The sequence below is a fragment of the Dasypus novemcinctus genome, chromosome 26 (genome assembly GCF_030445035.2).
Source record: "Dasypus novemcinctus isolate mDasNov1 chromosome 26, mDasNov1.1.hap2, whole genome shotgun sequence".
Lineage (NCBI taxonomy): Eukaryota > Metazoa > Chordata > Mammalia > Cingulata > Dasypodidae > Dasypus > Dasypus novemcinctus.
In genome coordinates this window covers 13280055-13302576 of record NC_080698.1, presented here as the reverse complement: position 1 = coordinate 13302576, position 22522 = coordinate 13280055, and the positions used below count along the sequence as shown (strand labels likewise).

The 22522-nt window shown below is 58.3% G+C and overlaps 1 protein-coding gene across 4 annotated transcripts in view; it reads left to right on the top strand.

Moving 5' to 3' along the window:
• The first annotated feature begins 1533 nt into the window (after nucleotides 1-1533).
• Nucleotides 1534-22522, top strand: part of POC1A (POC1 centriolar protein A) — an 82172-nt gene continuing 61183 nt past the window's right edge. For 3 of the 4 annotated variants that reach the window (XM_058288988.2, XM_071212089.1, XM_058288987.2), the window contains exons 1-7: nucleotides 1703-1837; nucleotides 7134-7218; nucleotides 8669-8840; nucleotides 9850-10029; nucleotides 11449-11556; nucleotides 12690-12805; nucleotides 19263-19396. In XM_058288988.2, coding sequence (XP_058144971.1) covers nucleotides 1820-1837; nucleotides 7134-7218; nucleotides 8669-8840; nucleotides 9850-10029; nucleotides 11449-11556; nucleotides 12690-12805; nucleotides 19263-19396 — 813 coding nt within the window. In that variant the 5' untranslated portion in view covers nucleotides 1703-1819. Of the gene's footprint in view, nucleotides 1838-7133; nucleotides 7219-8668; nucleotides 8841-9849; nucleotides 10030-11448; nucleotides 11557-12689; nucleotides 12806-19262; nucleotides 19397-22522 lie in introns of all 4 variants that reach the window. The other variant, XM_058288986.2, reaches the window with a different exon arrangement.

The following is a 22522-nucleotide window of genomic DNA, read 5'->3' as shown; positions in this document are numbered from 1 at the left end:
GGAAGTGGAGGTATCAACCTTGGTGTATGCAGGTTGTACCAGTGGTTGTCTGCGTAGCACTGACAGAGTGGACCTTTTTGCATTTTTTTTTTGCAAATAAATGAGTAAGAGTGGGTGGGGCACCCTCAGCTCCTCCTCTGTGGTGGATGAGGATAGGAGATTAGGAAGGGTGAGAAAATCTTCCAGCGCTTCTCTGAGCAAGCCTGATATTTGAAAACTATTTTATAGAAGAGTTTTTCTAAATTCAAAACTCTAAATTATGAACTCCTGTAGACCTGGGTATTGCACTGCTAAAAACTGACAAACCAAAACAAAATAAAAAGCACAACAAAAGAACTCTTAAGTTTAATCATTAGATTATTCTGTATTTAGATTTTATCTTAACTTTCTCCCTTAAATGTTTGACTGTCAGGCAAAATAACAACTGATTAAGACACAAATGTTGGTGGAAAGACTGAGAGCTGTCCTTGAACAGCGCTGAACAGTTTTGGAGTGTATGTGAGTGACCTAGTAAGCTTGTGGCTGTTTTAAGGGGACTTTCAGTCTGTCTAAGTTAAATTAGCCTGGACACCTCTAACATAAAGAACCAAATTATATGTCAAATCACAGTGAAGAAAAGATTAAATAAATTCCCGTTTTTTGTGTCCTGCTCTAGACCTACCAGAGCCAAATCCCCAACATACCTGTTTGAGTTTAGAGAACGGGACTTGGTTTGCAGGTCCAAGGAAACACTATCTCAGCTCCCATAAAGGGATAAGAAACCTCAGCGCCTGCCCTAATCGGTGTTGGAGTCTGGCTGAGCCTGCCTGCCTGATCAGGGGAGGTGATGGAAGTTTCCGGAATCTTGCAAAAACGATCGGTCTGAATCAGTTTCAGATTGGGAAATACCTGAAGAGAGATTTAGAGATGGCCTACTCCCTGGGCTTGCGGAAGGCAAGAAGTGACTAAGGTTCCCCTTCCAGTGGACAGCCTCCTGGCTTGCCTTCTTTTTTAAAATCGCAAGGCTGACGGGTCCAGAGTGGGCCGGACCACATCACACTTCCTCAGATTACAAATAGGGAAACTGAGACCCAGAGAGCAGAGGTCTTTTCCAGACGTTTCACCGGGAATCAGGACAAGAGCTGGGATTTCTAGTTTCCTAGATTCCTTGCATAGGCTTCCGAGTATCTCGGGCTCTTAAATCGACCCTGTTTTAAATGCGTTCGGAGGGTTTAAAGGGTTTAAGAGAGTTCCCGGAGGGGGAAAAAATTGGTTCTAAATAAGGTCTTGTGCAAAAAACCCGCCGTGCGGGTGCTTTAAGGCAATACAAACACAGCGGCCCACGTGTCTCCCACTTCCGGGATCCTTAAAGTCTCCTCCCCGGGCGCCAGCCGCAGCCCCACCCCCTCGGCATCTTGGGAAATGTAGTTCCACCTTCCTCCTGCTACTGGGATAACGGCGGCTGGAAACTGCATTTCCCAGAAGGCCGCGCCCGCCGCCACGTTAACCGGGCAAAGTGTTGGTGGAATGAACCACCTCATCCCAGGCTTTTTAATTTTTCAGGAGGAATGAACGATGGCGGAGAGAGGACTCTGGCTACGCTGTCCGTTGGCTGCCCGGCCTTGCGGAGCACAGCGCGTAGGCCAAGGAGCTGGCCAGGCTGCTCTGCTTCCGGCCGGGGGACAAAAAGCTGCGGCACCGCCTCGCCTTTAACTGCGGTGGGCGGGGCCGGCGGCGCGGCCCGCGTTGCTATTGGCGGCGGCCGCGGCGCGGAAACTGAACGGGCCGCAACGGCCGCGGCCGCGGCTTCCTCCGGCTGCTCGGGCGCCCGGGCCCCGCCATGGCCGTGCCCTGCCCGGTGAGCCTTTACTTTTATTTTATTTTTTAATTTTAGCAGTTTTGCCGAGCTTTATTCGCATACCATACAGGAACGCGAGCCCTCCGAAGTGTATGGTCGATGGTGCCGGGTCTTGCCCGGCGGCGGCTCCCGGGGCTGGGTCTCCCTGCCAGGGCAGTGGGCGCCTGGCTGGGGCGCTGGCGGCTGGAGGCTCTGGGCGCTTTCAGAGCGCCTTCTGCGTGTCAGGCCCTGTGCGGGGCTACCGGGACGAGAGCAGTGCTTGTCCCCAGGGTTTGCATCCCAGTAGGGCAGACTCGCAGCATGGCTTGACTTGAGATGTGACCTGCGGCCTCCCTGGCCTCAGTCTCTTCACCGTGAAGGCTGGGTTGGGTGGGGTGGGGGGCCTGTTGAGGGCACTACCTGCCGACGGGTGGGAACGGCAGGCCTCTGGGAAGCCGGGTGACAGGGCCCGGCCACCTTCTCTGAGTCCCAGGCTCCCGCAGCTGTCAGGGGAGCATTCCAAGGCCCACTTCTTTTTGCTAGCTTGCTTGGAACCTGCCTAGCCCGCTGGCCGGGAGATTGGGTGTCTAGGGACTTGGGCAGAGGACCCAGATTACGATCAAGTCAGATTTGGCCCCAATCTGGCATGCTCCCCACAAACTCTACAACCCGCAGGGCCATTGTAGCTCTTGGGGGGAGATGAAGTTTACACACAGAGAACCACAGAGCCTGTGGGGTTGGGGTCGCGGGGACTTGCCAGGGGCACCTTCCTCAGGCCTGGACCTGAACTTGCCTCTGCACACTGAGCCTAGAGGTGGCCACTGCTGCGTCCTTGTTCTTCCGGGAGGCTCAGGTGACAGCCTCGGAGTGGGTGCTGCTCTGTTGGGAGGCTCCCCAGCTGCCACCGTCCCCTGTTGAAAGCTGGAGTCAGGCAGGTGTGTTGGGAATGGAGCTGGGCACAGAGCCACCAGGCCTTTGTTTTTGGCACAACTTCGGGGGGAGGTGGGGGCTGGAGGCCTTGCTCTGCCCCAGGGGCATTCTCCCTCTCCCAGGGGCACTCAGGGTGCTGCTGTTGATGCTAGGGGGGGAGGGGTAGTGTGGGGGAAGTGAGATGGATGTTAAGAAGGCTGGAATATAACCTCCAAGTGCTGAGACACGGTCTCCTGTTGGATAGATTACCCCCAGAATGTTCTCTCCCACGTCTTCCTAAGCATTTCCCTGAAAGGCTCTCCTTTTCTAATGCTGGGTAAAGTGGAAATGGTGGTGGTGGCAGCAGCTGTGTCACTGAGAGCCTGTTCCAGGCTGACCTTTGAGTTCACTGGCCAGTCCACAGTGGGATAGAGGGTGGGAGTGCTGAAAAGTGTGTTTTTTTCACTCTGGGCATTCCCCCCGCCAATGGCTCCCTTGTCTGTTTGCTCGTTGTTTTAGTTCATTTTTTTAGCTTGTTTTTTCCCTCATTGTTTGCACTTGTCTGTGTATTGTTTTTTGCTCGTTGTCTGCTGGTTGTCTGTTTTTTTTTTCTTTAGGAGACACCAGGAACTGAACCTGGGACCTCCTATGTGGGAGGTGGACACTCAACTGCTTGAACCCTATCTGCTCCCTGTTCATGTGTTTTTGCTTGTTGTCTCCTCACTGTTTTTGCTTGTCTGCCCACTGTTTTTGCTCGACGTCTGCTTATTGTCTGCTCATTATTTGTTTGTCATATTTAGGAGGCACTGGGGACATTCCCCAGGACCTCCCACATGGGAGGCGGGCACTCAACTGCTTGAGCCACATTTGCTCCCTGGGCATTTTTTAAAAATAACTTTTTTGAAATATAATTTAAATAACATAAAATTCATCCTTAAAAAGTATATAGCTCAATGGCTTTTGATATAGTCACAACCCAATTAAAAAGTGCAACCATCACCACTATCTAATTCCAGAACATTTTTATTACCCAAAAGAGAAACCTGGAACCCGTCAGCAGACATTCTCCATTTCTTCCTTCCCCTAAGACCCTGACAACTTCTAATCTACTTTCTGTTTCTATGGACTTGCCTATTCTGGACATTTCATAGGAATCATAACAATACATGGCCTTTGTATTTGGCTTCTTTTACCTAGGATAACATTTTCAAGTTCATCCATGTAGCATTTATCAACACTTCATTACTTTTTATGGCTGAATAATATTCCGTGGTGTGGATATACCACATTTTATTTAGTCATTCATCAGGTGATGGGCATTTAGGTTATTTCTACTTTTGGGCTGTTATGAATAATACTGCCATGAGCACTTGTATACAAATTTTTGTGTGAACGTTTATTTTCAGTTCTTTTGGCTATATACACAGGAATAGAATTGTTGGGTCATTGGGTAACTGAATATTTAACCTTTTCCGGAATTGCCAAATTGTTTCCCAAGTTGCTGCACCATTTTACATTCCCACCAGCAGTGTATAAAGGTTCTAATTTCTCCACAGCCTCACCAACACTTGTTATTACTGATTCTTTTTATTTATTTTTTAAAGATTTATTTTCTTTATTTCTTCCCACCTCCTCATTGTTTGAACTTGCTGTGTGCTGTGTCTTTAGGAGGCACCAGGAACTGAACCTAGGACCTCTGTTGTGGGAGGGAGGTGCCCAATCACTTGAGCCACCTCTGTTCCTACTTTTTTTTGTGGTTGTGTCTCATTGTTTTTTCTTCCTGTGTCTCTTGTTGCATCATCTTGCTGTGTCAACTTGTCACACCTGCCCATCACAGCAGTGCGCCATCTTGCTTGTTTCCTTTAGGAGGCACCAGGAACCTCTGCTCCCTGCTTTGTTGAGTCTCTCATTACGTTTTTCTCTTTGTGTTTCTTGTTGCGTCAGCTTGCTGCACCTGCCTGTCATGCCAGCTCATTGTCTTCTTTAGGAGGCACTGGGAACTGAACCATGGACCTCCCATGTGGTCGGTGGGAGCTCAGTTGCATGAGCCACATCTGCTTCCCTACTGGTTCTTTTTGATTATAGTCATCCTAGTGTGTGAAGTGGTAGCTCCTTGTGGTTTTGATATTTTATATTTCCCTAATGACAAATGATATTGAGTATTTTTGCACGTGTTTTTGGCCATTCGTAGATCTTCTTTGTAGAAATGTCTATTCAAGCCCTTTTCCCACTTTTTAATTGGGTTGTTTATCTACTCGTGGTTGGGTGGTATGAGTTCTTTATGTATTCTGCATATTAGACTCTTAACAGATAAGTGATTTTCAAATATTTGTCCCATTTAGTAGGTTGTCTGTTTACTTCGTTGGTAGTGTCCTTTTTTTTAAAAAAAAAGATTTATTTTATTTCCTTTCTATGTCTTTTCATTGTGTGCTCTCTCTGTCTGCTCGTCTTTCTTTTAGGAGGCATTGGAAACTGAACCTGGGACCTCCCATTTGGGAGGGAGGGGCCTAATTGCTTGAGCCACCTCTGCTCCCACTTATTATGTCTCTATTGTGTTTCCTTGTGGTGTCATCTTGTTACGTCAGCTCGCCATACCAGTCTGTCGTATCAGCTTGCTGTCTTGCTCATCTTCTTTAGGAGGCACTGGGAACTGAACCTGGGACCTCCCAGATGGTAGGCAGGTACCCAACTGCTTGAGCCACATCTGCTTCCCTGGTAGGGTCCTTTGATGCACAAACATTTTTTTAATTCTGATGAAGCCTAGTTTATCCATTTTTTTCTTTTGTCACTTATGCTTTGGTGTCATATATAAAAATATTGCCTAATCCAAGGTTATAAGGATTTACCCTTATGTTTTCTTCTAAGGGTTTTATGCTTTAGTTCTTATATTTAGGCCTTTGATCCATTTTGAGTTAATTTTTGTAAATGGTGTGAGGTAGGGATCCAGTGTCATTCTTTTGCATGAGGAGATCCAGGTGTCCCAACACCATTTGTTGAAAAGACCATTCTTGCTCTGTTGAATTGTCTTGGAACCCTTGTTGAAAATCAGTGGGCCATAATAAATGTAAGGGTTTATTTCTGGACTCTTTAATTCTAATTTACTGATCCATGTGTTTATCCTTATGCTAATACCACACTGATGACTGTAGCTTTGTGGTAATTCGTGAAATCGGGAAGTGTGAGTCCTGTAACCTTGTCCTTTTTCAAGATTATTTTTACTCTTCTGGGTGTCTTGAATTTTCATATGAATTTTAGGACTAGCTTGCCAATTTCTGCCAAAAAAGCTGGTATTTTGTTAGGGACTGTGTTGAATCTATAGATGAATGTGGAAAGTATTGCCATCTTGATGATATTAAGCCTCCCAAACAACAAACACCGGGCATCTTTCCATTAATCTAGGTTCTCTTTAATTTCTTTGATGTTTTGTAGTTTTCACTGTTTATGTCTGTTTTAGTTTTCTGGGCTGCCCAAGCAGATACTGTGCAATGGTTGGTTAAGCAATGGGAATTTAATGGCTCACAGTTTTGAGGCCAGGAAAAAGTAAAAATCAAGGCCTCGTCAAGGCCATGCTTTTTCTCCAAAGACTGTGGCATTGCAGAGCTGGCTGCTGGCGATCTTGTGCCTTGGCTTCTCTGGCACATGGCACTGCACATGTGGCTTCTCCTGGCCTCTCGCTTCTCTTCCAGCTTCCATTGATGTTCAGCTTCTGGCTTCGTTGCCCATGACTTTCTCTCTCTCTGTCTGAACTTCACTCCACTTACACAGGACTCCAGTAGTAGGATTAAGACGCACCCCGTTAGGGCTCGGCCACACCGGAACTGAAGGAGCCTCCTCAAAATGTCCTATGGGAGCGTTTGTAGCTTAAGTGGCTGAGCGCCTGCCTCCACATACAAGGTCCCGGGTTTGACCCCCGGTACCTCCTGGAAACAAAAACAAAACAAGCCAAACAAATGAATAAACCAACTCGGGGGAGCAGTCTAGCTCAGTGGTTGGGCACCAGCTTCCCACATACAAGGTTCGGGGTTCAATTCCTAAAAACAATTTTTTTGGGGTACATAGAGCTCCAAACCACCACAACATTTTATACTTCTCTTGTTAAATTTTTTCCTATGTATTTTGTTTTTCTTGATGCTATTGTAAGTGGAATTGTTTCCTTTTAATTTTTGGATTGTTTGTTGCTAGTGTGTAGAAATGCAATGATGGGTTTTTATATGTTGTTGGATCTTGCAACCTTGCCTTACTTGTTTATTCTAGCAGTTTTCTGGTGGCTCCCTTGGGATTGTCTGTGTATGAGATCAAGGCTTGAGCATATTTAACCCCCTCCTGGCTGTTGTAGGACAAGTCTTGGCCCCTTGGGAAGCTCCTTCCTCACCTAGGTTTCCCAGATCTGACCCTGGCTTTCCCCTAGGACGACCCTTCCCTGGAGAGGCATTTTAAGGGCCACCGAGATGCGGTTACCTGTGTGGACTTCAGTCTCAACTCGAAGCAGCTGGGTAAGAGGAAGCATCTTGTCCCTGGCGTGAGCCAAGAGGGCCACATTCCGCCTGGGGGTGGAGGGCTGGGAGAGCCAAGCTCCATGAGGACACAGGTGCTCGGGCGAGATCGGCCCTCCGGCTTCAGCCTGCCAGCTCTCTGGGTGCTGGCCTGTGGGAGCTCCATTTTACATGTGAAGAGTACGAGGCTCAGAGAGGTTAGGGACCTTGCCAAAGTCACAAGGCTGTGAGGGCGGGACTGGGTCCCGGGCTTTTCCCTGCACACCCCAGCCGCCTCTTGGATCTGACCTGCGGAATGGACCTCTACAGTGGCTGCTTTTCTTTGCGTTGCGATCGATTCTGTTGTCCCCGGCGATATGGGTGCACCTTGTTGAAGATGCCTGCCAATAAGAAAGATGCTGGGCAGAGCCAGGCGCCCCTCCCCGCCCTGCCTGGTGCAGCACCTGGTGTACCCCTTTCCTCGGCCGCTTGGGGAGTCATCCACAACTGCCCTGGCTGCGGCGTTCTGGCTTGCTTTTTTAGTTTTTAAAGATTTATTTTATTTATTTCTCTCCCCTTCCCCTCCGTTATCTGCTCTCTGTGTCCATTCGCTGTGTGTTCTTCTGTGTCTGCTTGCATTCTTGTCATGCGGCACTGGGAAACTGTGTCGCTTTTTTCGTTGTTGTTGCATCATCTTGTGTGTCAGCTCTCCATGTGTGCGGTGCCACTCCTGGGCAGGCTGTGCTTTTCTTGTGCGGCTCTCCTTGCAGGGCGCACTCCTTGCACGTGGGGTTCCCCTACGCGGGGGACATCCCTGAGTGGCATGGCACTCCTTGCGCGCAGTAGCACTGCACATGGGCCAGCTCCACACGGGTCAGGAGGCCCTGGGTTTGAATCCTGGACCCTCCATATGGTAGACAGATGCTCTATCAGTTGAGCCACAACCGCTTCCCTTCTTGCTTGCTTGATGAGGCTCGCGCTTTCATCCCGTGGTCAAGGTTCCCTGCCAGAGGCTGCTGGCCTTGTGGTATGCTGTAGGTTCAAAGGGGGCAAAGTCATTTCGGACCTGCTCTTGGCCTCCTGATAGAAGATAGACTCGGGCCCTCCTGGTGGTAAAAGGCCCTTTGGACTGGACTGGCCACCCAGTGCTGGGGGGTGGGCTCTAGTGCCTGTGGGGGTGGCTGGGGGAGACCCAGGACCCTGCGGGATGATTTTTCCAGAGGCCCCTTGGTAGCGAAGGACCTCTGCTGCTCCGGTTCCCAGGCCGGCAGGCTCGGATGGTTGTTGGGCCGCAGGTGTCCAGACTCCTGGTCGGCAGCCCGCGGAGGCGTGCCGGTCCCTGTGGGCAGCCTTCCCACTGCTCCGTCGGTGGGCGCTGGGGGTGGCGGAGCCGGCCCTGCACAGGCTGTTTCCTTCCTGGCGGAGGCTGAGGCCCACCCGAGCCGAGGGCCCAGCGTGCCCCTCTCCTCAGCCAGCGGCTCCACGGACTCCTGCCTCATGGTGTGGAACATGAAGCCTCAGTCCCGCGCCTACCGCTTCTCTGGACACAAGGACGCCGTCACCTGCGTGCACTTCTCCCCCTCTGGACACCTGCTTGCCTCGGGCTCCCGCGACAAGACCGTCCGCATCTGGGTGCCCAACGTGTGAGTTCCAGGCTTCCAGGGGCCTGAGGCCGGGGCCCCCGAGCCAGAGCCGCCCTGCTGGGCTCTGCCCTGGCTCTCTGGACCGGCCCAGGGGGCAGCCACTCGCTTCCAAGGGGGGCTTCAGCTGGGGCCTCTCCTCGGGGTTGGAAGAGGGTGTGTTCGCCAAAGGGGTGCTGATGCAAAATACCAGAAACGGGTTGGTTTTTACAAAGGGTGTTTCTTTGGGGTAGGAGCTTACAGATACCAGGCCGTAAGCATGAATTACTTCCCTCGCCAGAGCCTATTTCCACATGTTGGAGCAAGATGGCTGCCGACGTCTGTGAGGGCTCAGGCTTCCTGGGTTCCTCTGGGCTCAGCTCTCTGTTTTCTCCACAAGTCAGCTGTAGACTATGAGGCTCTCTAGACCTTTCCTCTCTCCACAAGGTCAGCTGTAGGCTATCAGGTGAACAGCTTTGTCTGGGGTTTCTGCTGTGTCTAAGGAGCTGTCTCTGTTCCTCTGTGCCCTTCTCCTGGCTCAGGTCCTCTCTTCTTGGGCTGGCTTCTCTTTCCTCTGTGTGCTGACTTCCTGGGGCTCCAGCTTAAGACTTCAGCATCAAACTCCAACATCACATCAGAAACCCCCAACTCTGTCCTTTGCTCCACCAAGGGGTGGGGACCTAATGCCCTAATGATGTGGCCCAATCGAAGCCCTAATCATAACTTAATCACGCCCAGGTACAGACCAGATTACAAACATAATCCAATATCTATTTTTGGAATTCATAACCATGTGAAACTGCTACAGAGGGATTCTGAGCTGAGCTCAGCTTCCTCCAAGAGCTTCCATGCCTGACACTGGCCTCGTGGGCGGGTGGGAGGGCAGTGCCCTGCCCTGTGGGGGAGATTCTGGCCTCTCTTTGGGGCCTGGGGTGCTCGAGCCTGAATTGGCTTTGGAAGGGTTGTGGAAGGCTGGGGCGGGCGTAACGGGGCATTGCCGCGGGTTCCCAACTCCACGCAACTGTCCCTGCAGCAAAGGCGAGTCGACTGTGTTTCGCGCACACACAGCCACGGTCAGGAGTGTCCACTTCTGCAGCGACGGCCAGTCTCTCGTGACGGCTTCCGATGACAAGACCATTAAGGTGTGGTCGGCCCATCGCCAGAAGTTCCTGTTCTCCCTGAGCCAGCACATCAACTGGGTCCGCTGCGCCAGGTGAGCGTCGTCCTTCCCAGAGACTGGGGGGCACAGAGGGCTGCTGGGGTCGGCATCGTGCCGTTGCGCAAGATACTTGGAAGCTTTTGAGCTCCTCGAGTCAGTTTCTGTAGCCATAAGATGGGAATAATAATGTTCCTACGCCATAAGCTGTTGAGATGCCTCGGTGAGGTGGTGCATGGGAAGTAAGTTAGTCCAGCGCCAGCTGCGACGGCCTCGGGACATCCACGCCGGTAGCCGGGGCCACCATGACGAGAGCCTTGGCTCTGGCATGCCGGCGGCCTGGCGTGCTAGCAGCTGGCGTTTCCCTTCGCAGGTGGGGAGCCCAAGGCCCAGGGCAGTGTCACATTTTGCCCCAGGACATGGTGGGTCAGCGGCAGAGCTGGGGTTCGAACCAGTCTCTCGGGTCTGAGGCTTGCCTACCTGCCTCCAGGTCCTGTTCCTCGGAGACTGGTTTTGTGCAGAGCGCCAGGTTGGGGGTCTGCTCTCCCCAGGCTGCTGACCTGGAGGTGGGTGGCCAGGCATGTCGAAGGGCCTTCTGAGGTGTGAGGTCCAGGCACAAACTTGCCGACTTCCAGCCCATTCTGTTCTTCCCAACAGAACGTCCTCACATGTCAAGTCTCTTTGCTCCGGAGAAGGGCATGGGGGGGACCAGGGGTCACTGGGAAACCATGGAGGTCACAGGTCAGAAGCCATCGAGCTGCATTTCTCTGGGGACCCCACACGAGTTGCTGTGCCCCTGGGTACCCCTTTTCCTCTGTCTTGGGATGTCCCTGGCTGCCACGCGGGGCTCATGGTCAGGCTCCTGAGAACGGGGCTCCAGGCCTTTGGTGATAGGTTCCTAGGGCCTCTGTGCCTCTTTTTTTTTTTTTTTGAGGTTCCAGGGCTGGGAATTGAACTGGGACCTCATATGTGGAAGCTGGCAGTCCACCACTGAGCCACGTTGCTTCCCTGAGTTTGTTTTCTCATTTGTTTTGCTTGTTTGTTTTTCCGAACCTGAGACCTCTCCTGTGGGAGCTGCTTGCTCCACATCTGCTCCCACCATGCCATTTTGTTGGCAGCTGGTGTTTTGCAGAGTCAGGTGTAGACGCAGGAGGCCCTGAGAACAGGGTGATGTGCCAGTGGAGCTCTTGAGCTCCTTGATGTCTGGTGTGGGCTGGCTGTGCTGGCCGTGGGCCGCATGTGCCGGCACCCCGCTGGGGCGTGACGCACACTACTGTTCCCAGGCCCGCCCGGCTCCGCTAGGTGGGCCCTGCCTTGCCAGCCTCTCAGGGCTGCAGCCACTGCCCAGGATCATCCTGGGCTAGAGCAGGGCGTGCGACCCAGGCAGTTCCTGAGGCAGGCAGTGGGCAGTGCAGGGAGAAGTGTGGGGGCCCACGCCCCTGCAAATCGGGGTTCACCAGCCCTGCTCCCGCTCAGGTTCTCCCCCGATGGGCGGCTCATTGTGTCTGCCAGTGACGACAAGACTGTCAAGCTATGGGACAAGACCAGCCGGGAGTGCGTCCACTCGTACTGCGAGCATGGCGGGTGAGTCTCCCTGTGCCCTCGGCCCCCCTGTAGGGTGCTGAGCAGTGAGCAGGGACTTGGGCACCAGGGGGCCCAGTGGGCTGTAGTGGCGGGGACTGTGGGGTCAACGGCCACGTCGCTGCTGCACCCTGCCCGGCGCCTTTCGCAGGGGCCATCCACCAAGCTCTGCCTCTGTTCCTATTGGGGGGAAGGTTCTGCCGCACACATCCAGGGACACGAGGTATTTGAGGTTGCACGTCACCTCCGGGCATGTAGTTCTTGGGGCCTCGCTTGTTTTCCCTTTGTTTTCCAATGCTCAGAACTGTGGCGTCTGTCTGGAAGCAGTTCAACTCAGGCCCCCAGATGCACTGGCGTTTTACTGTGGCAGCAGCTGTGTAACAGAGCCTGCCGTTTTAGGCGATTTAAATGTACGATTCCGTGGCACTACTTAACTTTTACAATGTCGTGCTATCATCACCTCCTTCCATTTCTAAAATGTTTTCATCATCCAAGCAGAAACTTTACCCACTGAGCAGTAACTCCCCGTTTCCCCTCAAACTGCATCTCGGAGCTTCTTAGTGTGTCCGGATGGTGACGGCTGTGGGCCGGAGGCCTCGCCAGGCTGTTGTCACCGTGGCTGATTGCTCTTACTGTGCTGCGTGATGGAGAGGGAGGCGCCTGCCTTCGAGCAGGGACTCATCCTTCTTGGGGTCCTAGATGAGCCCCGGCTTCCGCCTCCCCAGCCAGTGGGGAGCCTGGAGGTGGCTGTGTTACCCGCCTGGGGGGTGCTGCCCCGTGGCGCTCGTGTTTCTTTGCGCCTGAGCCTTGGTGGCAGGTTCTGCCTGGCAGCCCATTCTGGCAGCTCCAGCTCTGAAAACCCCCGAGCAGCCCTCTGACCCGTGGCTCCGAAGGCAGATTTCTCTGCGTGTCTTTTTTAAAGTGACACAGGGATGTCCACCCCACTTGCCTGCTGGCCGCTGTTCTCACCCTCGCCTTCTCGCTCCCCCGGGCCACTCGGTAAAGAACTGAGGCAGAAGGACGGGTGTCCTGAGTTGCGGGAGCAGATAGGTGCCCAGGGTGGGGGTCACTGGGCGTTCCGAGCGGGTCTGAGCCCGGCAGCCCTCCTGTAGCACGTGGCGGCCCTGTCTTCCCAGCTTCGTCACCTGCGTGGACTTCCACCCCAGCGGCACGTGTATCGCCGCCGGCGGCATGGATAACACGGTGAAGGTGTGGGACGTGCGGACTCACCGGCTGCTGCAGCACTATCAGCGTGAGTATGTGCTGCCTAGACCGGCTTCGGGGGCGCGGGGGAGCAGGGCCTGCTGGGAGCCCGGGTGGGCCGTCGGGCATGGCTGTCCATCGTGCGGTGGAGTGTGGTGCCACCTGACTTTCCCGGGCCCTTGGTGCCCACGGTGGGGTGGCAGAGCCTCGTGCACCACAGGGCTGGACGAGGAGCCCCCAGCGGGTCTCTCGCCTGGGCCCCCCACGAGGCCTTCGCGGCTTCTCCGCGCTGCCCCTGCCGCTTGCCTCCCGTTGAAGGACTGTGGTTGTTTGATTGGACTCAGTTTATAAGTCTGTGGTGGGCTCGCTTTCAAAATTTAGACCTGCGAGTGGGAAGGACATGGCTGCACAAAGGCCTGGGGTTCAAAACTGCCCTCCCCTGCCCCCAAGCCCTGATCTGGCTGATTCTCTGGGGCTGGACTGGCAGTAGGCGAGGCCGGCACTTCCCTGGGGTACCTGAGGTGAGCAGACCTCCAGAGCGGGGCGTTCGTCATGGCTTTGAACACACCTGGTGGAAGGTGGCACTCCTGGCTGTGGGACCCTGGCAGGTTGCTTGGCTTTTCTGGGCCCCCCGTGACAGTGATGGGACTGATCCCACTAAGTGGTGTTGGGAGGGTTAACGCCTTGGACCACGTGAAGAGCTTAGCGAGGGCCTGGCACACTTGGCGGGGGCCTGGCACACTTGGCGGGGGCCTGGCATACTTGGCGGGGGCCTGCACGCTTGGCGGGAACCTGGCGAGGCGAGGAGGCAGCTGAGGAGGCAGCTGAGGCTCTCGTTCCTGGTCTCCCGCGGAGGCCTGCAGTACCCAGCACCACCAGCAGGTGGCAGGAGCCAGCCACGGGACCGCCTTCGTCCTTTCCAGGGAGCCTTGGGTTTGTCCCTGGTCCTGCTCCTTTCAGGAGGAGGCTCCTCCAGAGCAGCAGCCGGGGTCTGCCCTGCACGTGGAGACCACCCCTCTCCCCCTTCAGGCTCAGACGCCTGCCTTCTGCTCCGGGCGGGCCTGAGCTAAGAGTGGGGGCTGGGGTCAGCCACATCTGCACAGCTGGCTGGGGAAAGCTGGGCAGGTGTGGAGGGAGCGGTGGGTGGGTGTGGAGGGAAAGTGGGCAGGTGTGGAGGGAAAGTGGGCGGGTGTGGGAGGAGTGGTGGAGATGTGGAGGGAAAGTGGGCAGGTGTGGAGGGAGCGGTGGCAGGTGTGGAGGGAAAGTGGGCGGGTGTGGAGGGAAAATGGGCAGATGTGGAGGGAAAGTGGGCAGGTGTGGGAGGAGTGGTGGAGATGTGGAGGGAAAGTGGGCAGGTGTGGAGGGAGCGGTGGCAGGTGTGGAGGGAGCGGTGGCAGGTGTGGAGGGAAAGTGGGTGGGTGTGGAGGGAATGCTGGGCGGGTGTGGAGGGAGCAGTGGCAGGTGTGGAGGGAGCGGTGGAGGTGTGGAGGGAGCGGTGGCAGCTGTGGAAGGAGCGGTGGAGGTGTGGAGGGAGTGGTGGAGGTGTGGAGGGAGCAGTGGCAGGTGTGGAAGGAGCAGTGGAGGTGTGGAGGGAGCGGTGGCAGGTGTGGAGGGAGCAGTGGCAGGTGTGGAGGGAATGCTGGGCAGGTGTGGAGAGCGGTGGAGGTGTGGAGGGAGCGGTGGAGGTGTGGAGGGAGCGGTGGCAGGTGTGGGGGAGCGGTGGCAGGTGTGGGGGAGCGGTGGAGGTGTGGGGGAGCGGTGGCAGGTGTGGAGGGAATGCTGGGCAGGTGTGGAGGAGGGTAGAGGTGTGGAGGGATTGGTGGAGGTGTGGAGGAGGGTGGAGGTGTGGAGGGAGCGGTGGAGGAGTGGAGGGAGCGGTGGAGGAGTGGAGGGAGCGGTGGAGGTGTGGAGTGCTGGGCGGGAGGGCTGGCCTTTCGCTGGTTGGGGGTAGAGAGAAGAGATGGAAGGAAGGACAGACGCGGGCAGCGCAGGCTTAGGGGCGCAGGCCTGACTCGTGTCTGTGAAAGGGGAGCTTTCCTCGCGGGGGTCTGTGAGGGTCTGATGGGAAAGCCCCCGGGGGGTGGGCTGGTTCCCACTGCTCCAGCCTTGCGTGTTGTGGCACTGGATGGCAGGGTGACTCTGGTGACTGGGAGTGCGGGCCGGTCCCTGGTGGCTCGGCAGTCCAGGCCTGCGGCCAGCGTGCTGCGGCCCCTGGCACCCTCTACGGGGAGCCTGGAATGCCGCGTTCTGGCCCAGAGTCCCAAGGGCACGGCCTGGCTGTGGTGCTGGAACAGGCACTGTCACGTGGGGAGAGGAAGGCCGCGCTGGGTGCCGGCTTGGGAGGGAGGGGTGCCCGGGGCCATGCCTGCTGGGATGCGGTGGGCTCAGGCCGAGGGGCTGGGTCTGGAGACTGAGGAGAAGCAGAAACTGTTGCTGGGGGTGGGGGAGCCGGCTGGTCCAGGGATCTGGGCTGTGAGGAGGGGGAGCCACGTCGGGGCCCCTGCCATCGAGGGGCCACCGAAACCAAAGGTCCGTAAACAGCCAGGGTGAAAGCGCCAAGGAGGGCAGCCCCAGGGGAGCGGAGAGAGGTGGGGCCTCCCTTAGAGGGGATGCTGGGAGAGGCCCTGGGTTCACGGGGCAGGCTTGGCGGGGGCTGCCTTGGCCCCAGGCGCTGCCGGCGCTGTTTTCTGTCCCTCGTCCCAGGGAACGGTGTTTAAGGACAGTGTTGGGTGTGTACCCCGTGAGTCTGGGTGCGCACCGGCCCTCGCTGGGCTCTTCTGAGCGATGGTGGCTCCTGAGGCTGCGCTGTGCGTCCAGCCGCCCGTGGGAACACGGTGGGGGGTGCTTCCCATCCCGGGCTGAAGCTGGCCAAGTCAGGACTCGCTTGGGACTTCGGGCTGCGGGGTGCAGGGTCGCTGAGCATGCAGGCGGCTGCCTCTGCGTCCCGGCGAGCCGCTCCCTGGCTGCCTGCCCCGGGGATGCAGCCAGGAGCCGGCGGTGCTGGTGGCGCCCTGGAGTGCCAGGCCCGGGGGGACGGCTCAGGCTCCCTGGGCAGAGCCCACGCCGAGCCCGTTCAGGGTGTTGAACCCCGGTGGGCCCTGCGGCCTGCGGGCACTGCAGGGCCGGTAGCCGGGACCGCCCGGGCACTCAGCGAGGCGGCGCCCCTCCCGGCTCCCAGCCAGGGAGCCCGAGGCCCTCCGGAGTTCTCACAGCGGGATGGGCAACGCGGGGTCTCCCCGCCAGGCCGCCGCCTCGGGTGTGCGCCCACTGTCCCCCGCCACGTGCCTGACGCCTGACGACGGCAGTCATTGCTCGCCTGAGCTCCCGGGGCAGGCGGGCTCCTCAGCTGGCACCAGCAGGGCTCTGCTCTCCCCAGGAGTCCAGGTTAGAAGTCACAGGCCCAAGGGGTCTGCCCGCCCACCCTTAGCGCACCCCCACCCCAGCCCACCCAGGTACCGCCATAGAGTGTTGGAAGCGGCTGTGTTCGGTGGGGACGGCCCACGCCCGTTACTTGGAGCTTTCAGAGTGTAAGGGTTAATCTGGAGGCCGGGCACCAGCACCCGAACTGGCCAACTCTCTGGCCCTTCCCTCATTCCAAAGTGCGCATTTACATGGCGTTTGGAAAGAGGACAACTCAGGCATCCTTTGCCCCGGCCCCAGAGCACCTTCTTTGTGACTCCAGAGCCCCTCAGAAACCCAGTGCTGCCCTGTGTCTGGAACGCCAGTCGCGTGTCATGAGGAGCCGCCCTGGGCTTGCCCTCTGTGGTGGGTTGTGGGGCAGGGGCTGTGGGCACCTGGGATTTCTCCGGGCTGCCTGACCAGCTGGGAGCCTCCTGGGCAGTGGACCATGCTCGCCTCTCCATGCCGAGCGCAGCGGCTGGGGTTGCCACATCTCTGCTTAGTCACCTGTCGCCCACCAGCTGGGGCCTGTCCTTGGTGCTTCGAGACAGGGGCTGCAGTGACCTCAGACCGACGCCCCTTGGCCTCCTGGTGACCTGTAACACTTTGGGGTTGGTACGTGTCTGACCTGAGCTGTGATCCCCTCTTAGGGGTGGAGGCCCAAGAGCTGGGAGCCTGCAGCTGCTGCACAGGTGGCAGCCTGCGTCGTCACTAGAACCCGCCCATAGAGCCCAGAGGGGGCTGCACTTGGGACTCGATGAGAAGTTGCTGGTCAGGGCCTCGTGATGGGAGGCCACCCCCTTTTAGGGAGCTGACCCCTCGTGGGTTTTCTGCAGGGATAGTTTTTATGGGGAGCCCTCCTTGGAACAGCCCCCGCCCCCCATGCAGAGGCCTAGTGGCATGAGAGCATAGCCAGTGGGTGAGGCAGGAGGGCGCGTGGGGCAAGGCGGGTGGGCCTGGTGCCTGCGGCATCTGCGGGGCCTGGCGTGCCAGCCGAGCCCTCTCGTGGAGGCCACAGCTCCAGGTGGTTCTGCCCGGAGAAGGCCTCGGACAGCCTAGCCCTTAGAGGGAGCAGGCCTCTCGCTCTCTTAGGGGTGCTCTCTCCCTTGGTGGGCGCGACCAGGTGGGAGGCCCTGGGGGCCACGTGCATGCTGCTTAGCTGTCCTGGTGGGCCAGGGGGAGCCCTGGGCTCCCTGAGCGACCTGCCACGGGCTGCTGCTTGGCCCGCATTGCCACTCAGGTGGCCGCCCGGGTGTGAGTCCATGTCCCAGGTGGACAAAGCCCGTCCCTTTGGGCATGCAAGCAGGCAGCACCTGGCACTCAGGCTATCTATGGTCGCCAGGATGCCGAGCGGGGCTGGGCTGGCTCCCAGCTGCCCAGAGCAGCGTACACTTTTGGGCAGGAGGAGCGTCCACTTTTCTCCATCTGGACGCCCCCCGGCCCCTCTCTCTGCTTCTGCACAACGTGCATGCACCCCCCACGGGTGGTGACGGCTGCACTCTGTGCCGTTAATCACCTTCCTGCTGCCACTTGTGCCTGCTGGACTCCTGCTCCGGATGGCTGTGCCTTGCTCCCCTGCTCTTCCAGCCCCCCGGCTTGGTGCACGCTGGTGGCTGCCAGGTCCTGCCTTCTCTGTGGCCTCGAGTGCGGTGATTGTGTCTGGCTGTGGGGCCCTGCTCTGCCCCTGGGACTGCCTGCAGAGACCCCGGCAGCCCCGCTCTGGGCCGCCTTCCGTAGCTCCTGGTGCGCGGAGGCTGTTCCGACCTAAATACCATGCTCCATCAAGCCCTGGTGCCTCCCCCGGGCCTCACGTGCCTGCACATCAGCAGGCACGTGAGCGTGGCAGCCGGGCTGCTCCGGGCCCAGTAGTGATCTTGCAGCCTCCTGGTACCAGCAGGAGGGGCTGGTTTTCAGGTTTGTCTGGATGTGCCGTGTGTGGGACTCTGGCTTGGCAGTGGCGTGGTTCCCTTAGCCCACTGGCCTCCCCACCAGGTAACGGGCATGCGGGCTCAGGGGTCTTCCTCGGCAGCCCCTCAAAGAGGCCATGGCACAGCTGGTCCACACGTTGGCTGTGGGTCGCCCTGTCCTCATAGGAATCGCTGGGTCTTCCCCAGAGCCCGGCTCCCAGCTCCACCGTGAACGTGCCCTGGCCTCGAGGGAGGGCTGTATGTAGCCCACGGGCGCTGCTAGGCACCCAGTTAGGTGCCCACTCCCCAACCACTTTTCAAGTCCTGCCTGGCACCAGCGCAGAGCCGGAAATGCAGCACCTCAGGTGGGCTTTGCCCATTGGAGCTGGTGGTCTTGTGGGGGGCCCAGGCGTGAATCCAGTAGCCCCAGAAATGCCAAACTTCTGCTGTGAATAGTGCACTGGCACAAGGCTGGGGTGCTGGGGGAGGACAGGGGAAGGGGGCAGCCCCATTTGGGAGATCTGCAGGGGCTTCCTGGAGGTGGTGACTCTGAATGGTGCGCTTTAAGGTCAGCAGAAGAGGAAGGCAGCAGTCTCCCAGGCCCACGGGGAATGGGGTGGAAAGGTCCCACAGCTGGGGAAGCCGATCGAGCCGGGGTGGCCAGACCTCAGAGAGCGAGGGACACTAGGATAGCTGCTGGGGCTGGGGCTAACACGGTGGCTGTGGGGAAAAGGGTCAGACGGTCGAGCTGTCGAGCAGGTAAAGTGGGAGCACTTGGAGGTGGAAGGGAGGGGGCGTCTGAGGCCTGCTCTGTAAAGGGCCCGTGGGCTCAGTCTGGTGGCGTCGCTGCGTCCCCAGCCTGCTGGGCTCTGCAGCATGTCCGGGTCGTCGGCTTGACCGCCCTGCACCCCTCCTCTCCTGGGGGGCGGTGGTCTCCCATGGGCCTTCCCAGGGCCTCCCCTTGCGTTGGGTTTCTTGGAGTAACTGAGTGGGGCGCGCCGGCCAGGGCTGGAGTAGTGGGAGCAGCTCCACGCCCGCCCCCGCCTGCCCTCCGTGCCGGCCTCTCAGGCCCGCTGTCCCTGGGGCCCCACGGGGGCTGCCCGGCCCAAGCTCTGAGGTGCGGGGGTCCGGGGCCGGGGTGCGGGCTCGCTGTCTGCTCCCGGGCCTCCCCGCCAGCTCTGACCGCAGCCCTCCCCGCAGTGCACAGCGCGGCCGTGAACGCCCTCTCCTTCCACCCGGCGGGAAACTTCCTGATCACGGCCTCCAGCGACTCGACGCTGAAGGTCCTGGACCTGATGGAGGGCCGGCTGCTCTACACGCTGCACGGGCATCAGGTGAGGTGCCGCCCGCGCGGAGAGGGGCCCTTCCCTGGGGCCCAGCACGGCTGCGTGGCCCCTCACAGCCCGGACGGGGTGAGGTGAGAGCGGGCTGCCACCAGCAGGACCCACGGGGAGAGGGCCCGGAGGCCCTTCCTGTGACCCAGGTGGGAGCCGCGGGCCTGGCACCCGTCCTGCTGGGAAGGGGGCACCGGGCGGGGTGGTTGGGGGCCAGATGGAACCTGCCCTATTGGCCTCAGGCGCCCAGTGGTCCAGCGGTGGTGGGGCCCAGGCACCCTCGCTCTGAGCCACCTTCGGGGGCCTCCTGGGGTCCTCGGGTAAGCAGACGGCTGTGCCCTTGGCGATGACGATGACAGGAGAGTCGCGGAGGCCCGTGTGAGGAGTGAGGTCTCCTGCACGTTTGTCGGTTGGGGAGCTCTGGAATCAAATCTAGGGAGCGGAGGCCTTCCCTCTGGGCAGCTTCCCCAAGGCATCTGGCGCCCCGGCCCCTGGGTGGGCTCCCTAGCAGCTGGCCTGGGCAGGCCCTCTCCGTGCCCCCTGAGGAAGTCAGGCTGAGCTGCCTCCTGCTGACAGGGCCATCGCCAGAAGGCCTCCTGTCCGGACGGGCTGGCCACATGCGAGTGGACGGGGCTGTGGAGGCCAGGGACAGCCGGTTCACCCTTCCCCACCTGTGGGCAGGAGCAGTGGGGTAAAGGGGGGCACGGGACAAGAGGACAGGCGAGGCCTTGAGGGAGCTCACGCGACTTGGGGGGGTAGCCGGGGTGGGGTGTCCAGCCTGGCGCTCTCTGAGCGGCCGTTTCGGGTCCCGCTGTCGTGTGAGGGCACAGGGAGGCCGGCAGTTCGGCCACAGCTGGGCCACGGCCCTCCTTCCTGCTGTCGCCTTCGTGGTGCCCCTTGTCTGCCCCGCGGCCCGTCCTCCCGGGCTGGCACCTGCGGTGTAGCTACAGCTGCCCCTGGGGCGGGCACGCAGCCCCTCTGCTGGGAGCCACCCTTCCCACCCCTTGGTGAGTCAGCTGTTTAGGTTCACGGGCATCAGCTTGGGTCCTGTAACCAGGAGGGCATCTGAGAGCTGCATGAATCCTGCTGCCTCTCCCTGCCCCAGGAAGAAAAAGCAATTCCCAGAAACGCTGCATATCAAGTGAGCAACTAGGGATTTTTATTTCTTTTCTTTTTTTGTGTGTGAGGGTTCTTTTTTTTTTTTTTAAGATTTATATTTATTTATTTCTTTCCCCTTCCCTGATCCCCCCTAGTTGTTTGCTCTCTGTGTCCATTTGCTGTGTGTTCTTCTGTGTCCGCTTGTATTCTTGTCAGTGGCACCGGAAATCTGTGTCTCTTTTTCTTGCATCATCTTGCTGCGTCAGCTCTCTGTGTGTGCGGCGCCACTCCTGGGCAGGCTGAACTTTTTCAGCGTGGGGTGTCTCTCCTTGCGGGGTGCACTCCTTGCGCGTGGGGCTCCTCTATGCGGGGTACACCCCTGCGTGGCACGGCACTCCATGTGCGCATTAGCACTGCGCATGGGCCAGCTGCACACGGGTCAGGAGGCCTGGGGTTTGAACTGTGGACCTCCCATGTGGTAGGCGGATGCTCTTCTCAGTTGAACCAAGGCCACTTCCCTGCGAGGGTTCTTTCAACACCTGACTCAGCTCTTATCCTGAAAACCCTCGAATGTGGTGTCTGTAACCCCATCCCGCTGTTCTGGCGCCGAGGCCCTGTGCTGTTGGGCTGATGCTGTCTGTCTGGGCTGAGGCCGTAAGCCCCCCGTGGTGTACTGTTTAGCCGTCTCCTGAGGACACGGGGACGCAGGACAGAGGACCTTGCCGAGTGCCGGGCTGAGGCCAGGCTCGTGCAGTGCAGCCCCTGACTCCTGGGCTGGACCTGTGCAGGCGGGAGGGCAGGCAGCTCCCCAGCTGGGCTCTGGCCGTAGGGGCAGCGTGCTGCTTCCCCGGCGTGCGATGGGCTGCACTTCCCATCAGCCCACTCGAGAGGCCCTCCGTTTGGGCAGGTTCCCTTTGTGGGGTTGGAGGCCACTTCATCATGGGCCTGGGAAATTCAGGAGCTTCTCTCCCGTGGTCCTGGCTTGGTCAGGGCCATTTGGGAGTACAGCAGGGGACTGGGAGGCTCCTGCTCCTGTGGGCCAGTCCCGGGTGCCGTGTCTGCTGTGCCGTTTGGGTGGCAGGGCAGAGCCTGCGGGTCCTGTGCTGGTTCTGCGCTCGTGGGCCTTGCGGGCTGCAGGCTTCCAGAAGCGGCCCCGGCAGGTACCAACCGCTCGCAGGGTGGGACAGGCTGAGGACCTGCCCCCTCTAAGTAGAGAACGGCCAGTTGGGGAGATGCTGCCACCCAGTGCCCCCCTCCGCAGCCCGCTCCCCTGGGAGCACCGACTCTCGCTCTCAGTGGCTTGGGCTGGTAAAGAGCCTGCACCAGGCCCCTCCGCTGGCACCGTCCTTGGCTGGGACCGAGTGCTGGGATGTGTTTCGTTGGGGAGGGTCCAGGCCACCTTGTCTCGGAGTGACAATGCCCAGCTTTCTAAGGGAATAACCCAGTATTCCCAGGAACAAACAGCTTGAACCCACCGTTTCTGGGTTTGGAAAACCATGGGAGCACTGCCACCTTGCCCTTCGGGAGGCTGCAGACGGGGAGGAAGGGCTGGGGCCCTGGGTCAGACCACGCCCGGCCTCGCCTCCTACTGTGTGAGGCTTGCTGGGCCTCTTCCCTCGAAGGTAAGATTGACATCCCCGTATATGCCACATAGTAGGAGAGGACGTGCCTAACGTGCCTAGCCCAGGCCCTGCACACAGTAGGTCCTCCCAGATGAGAGCCTCTCTCCAGTTCAGCTCTTGGCTGCTGATGCGGTTTTAGGTGGCGTCTCTTTAAGAGACCATTCTTAAATGGGTTGCTCTTACTGGCCCGGGCCTGGCAGGGGTGGGCGGCCATCAGCGTTCCTTAGGAGCATGAGACCCTGGTAGATTAGTCGCCACAGGTTGTCAGCCTCTTCCCATCTGGGGTGGGGGGTGCCCATGTCCCCTCCTTCCACCCCCTATAGAATCTCTGGGACAAGGAGGGATGGACCTGACTCTTTGTTTTGTTTAGGGTTATTCTCACACCCCAGAACATTCTCTTGCTTTG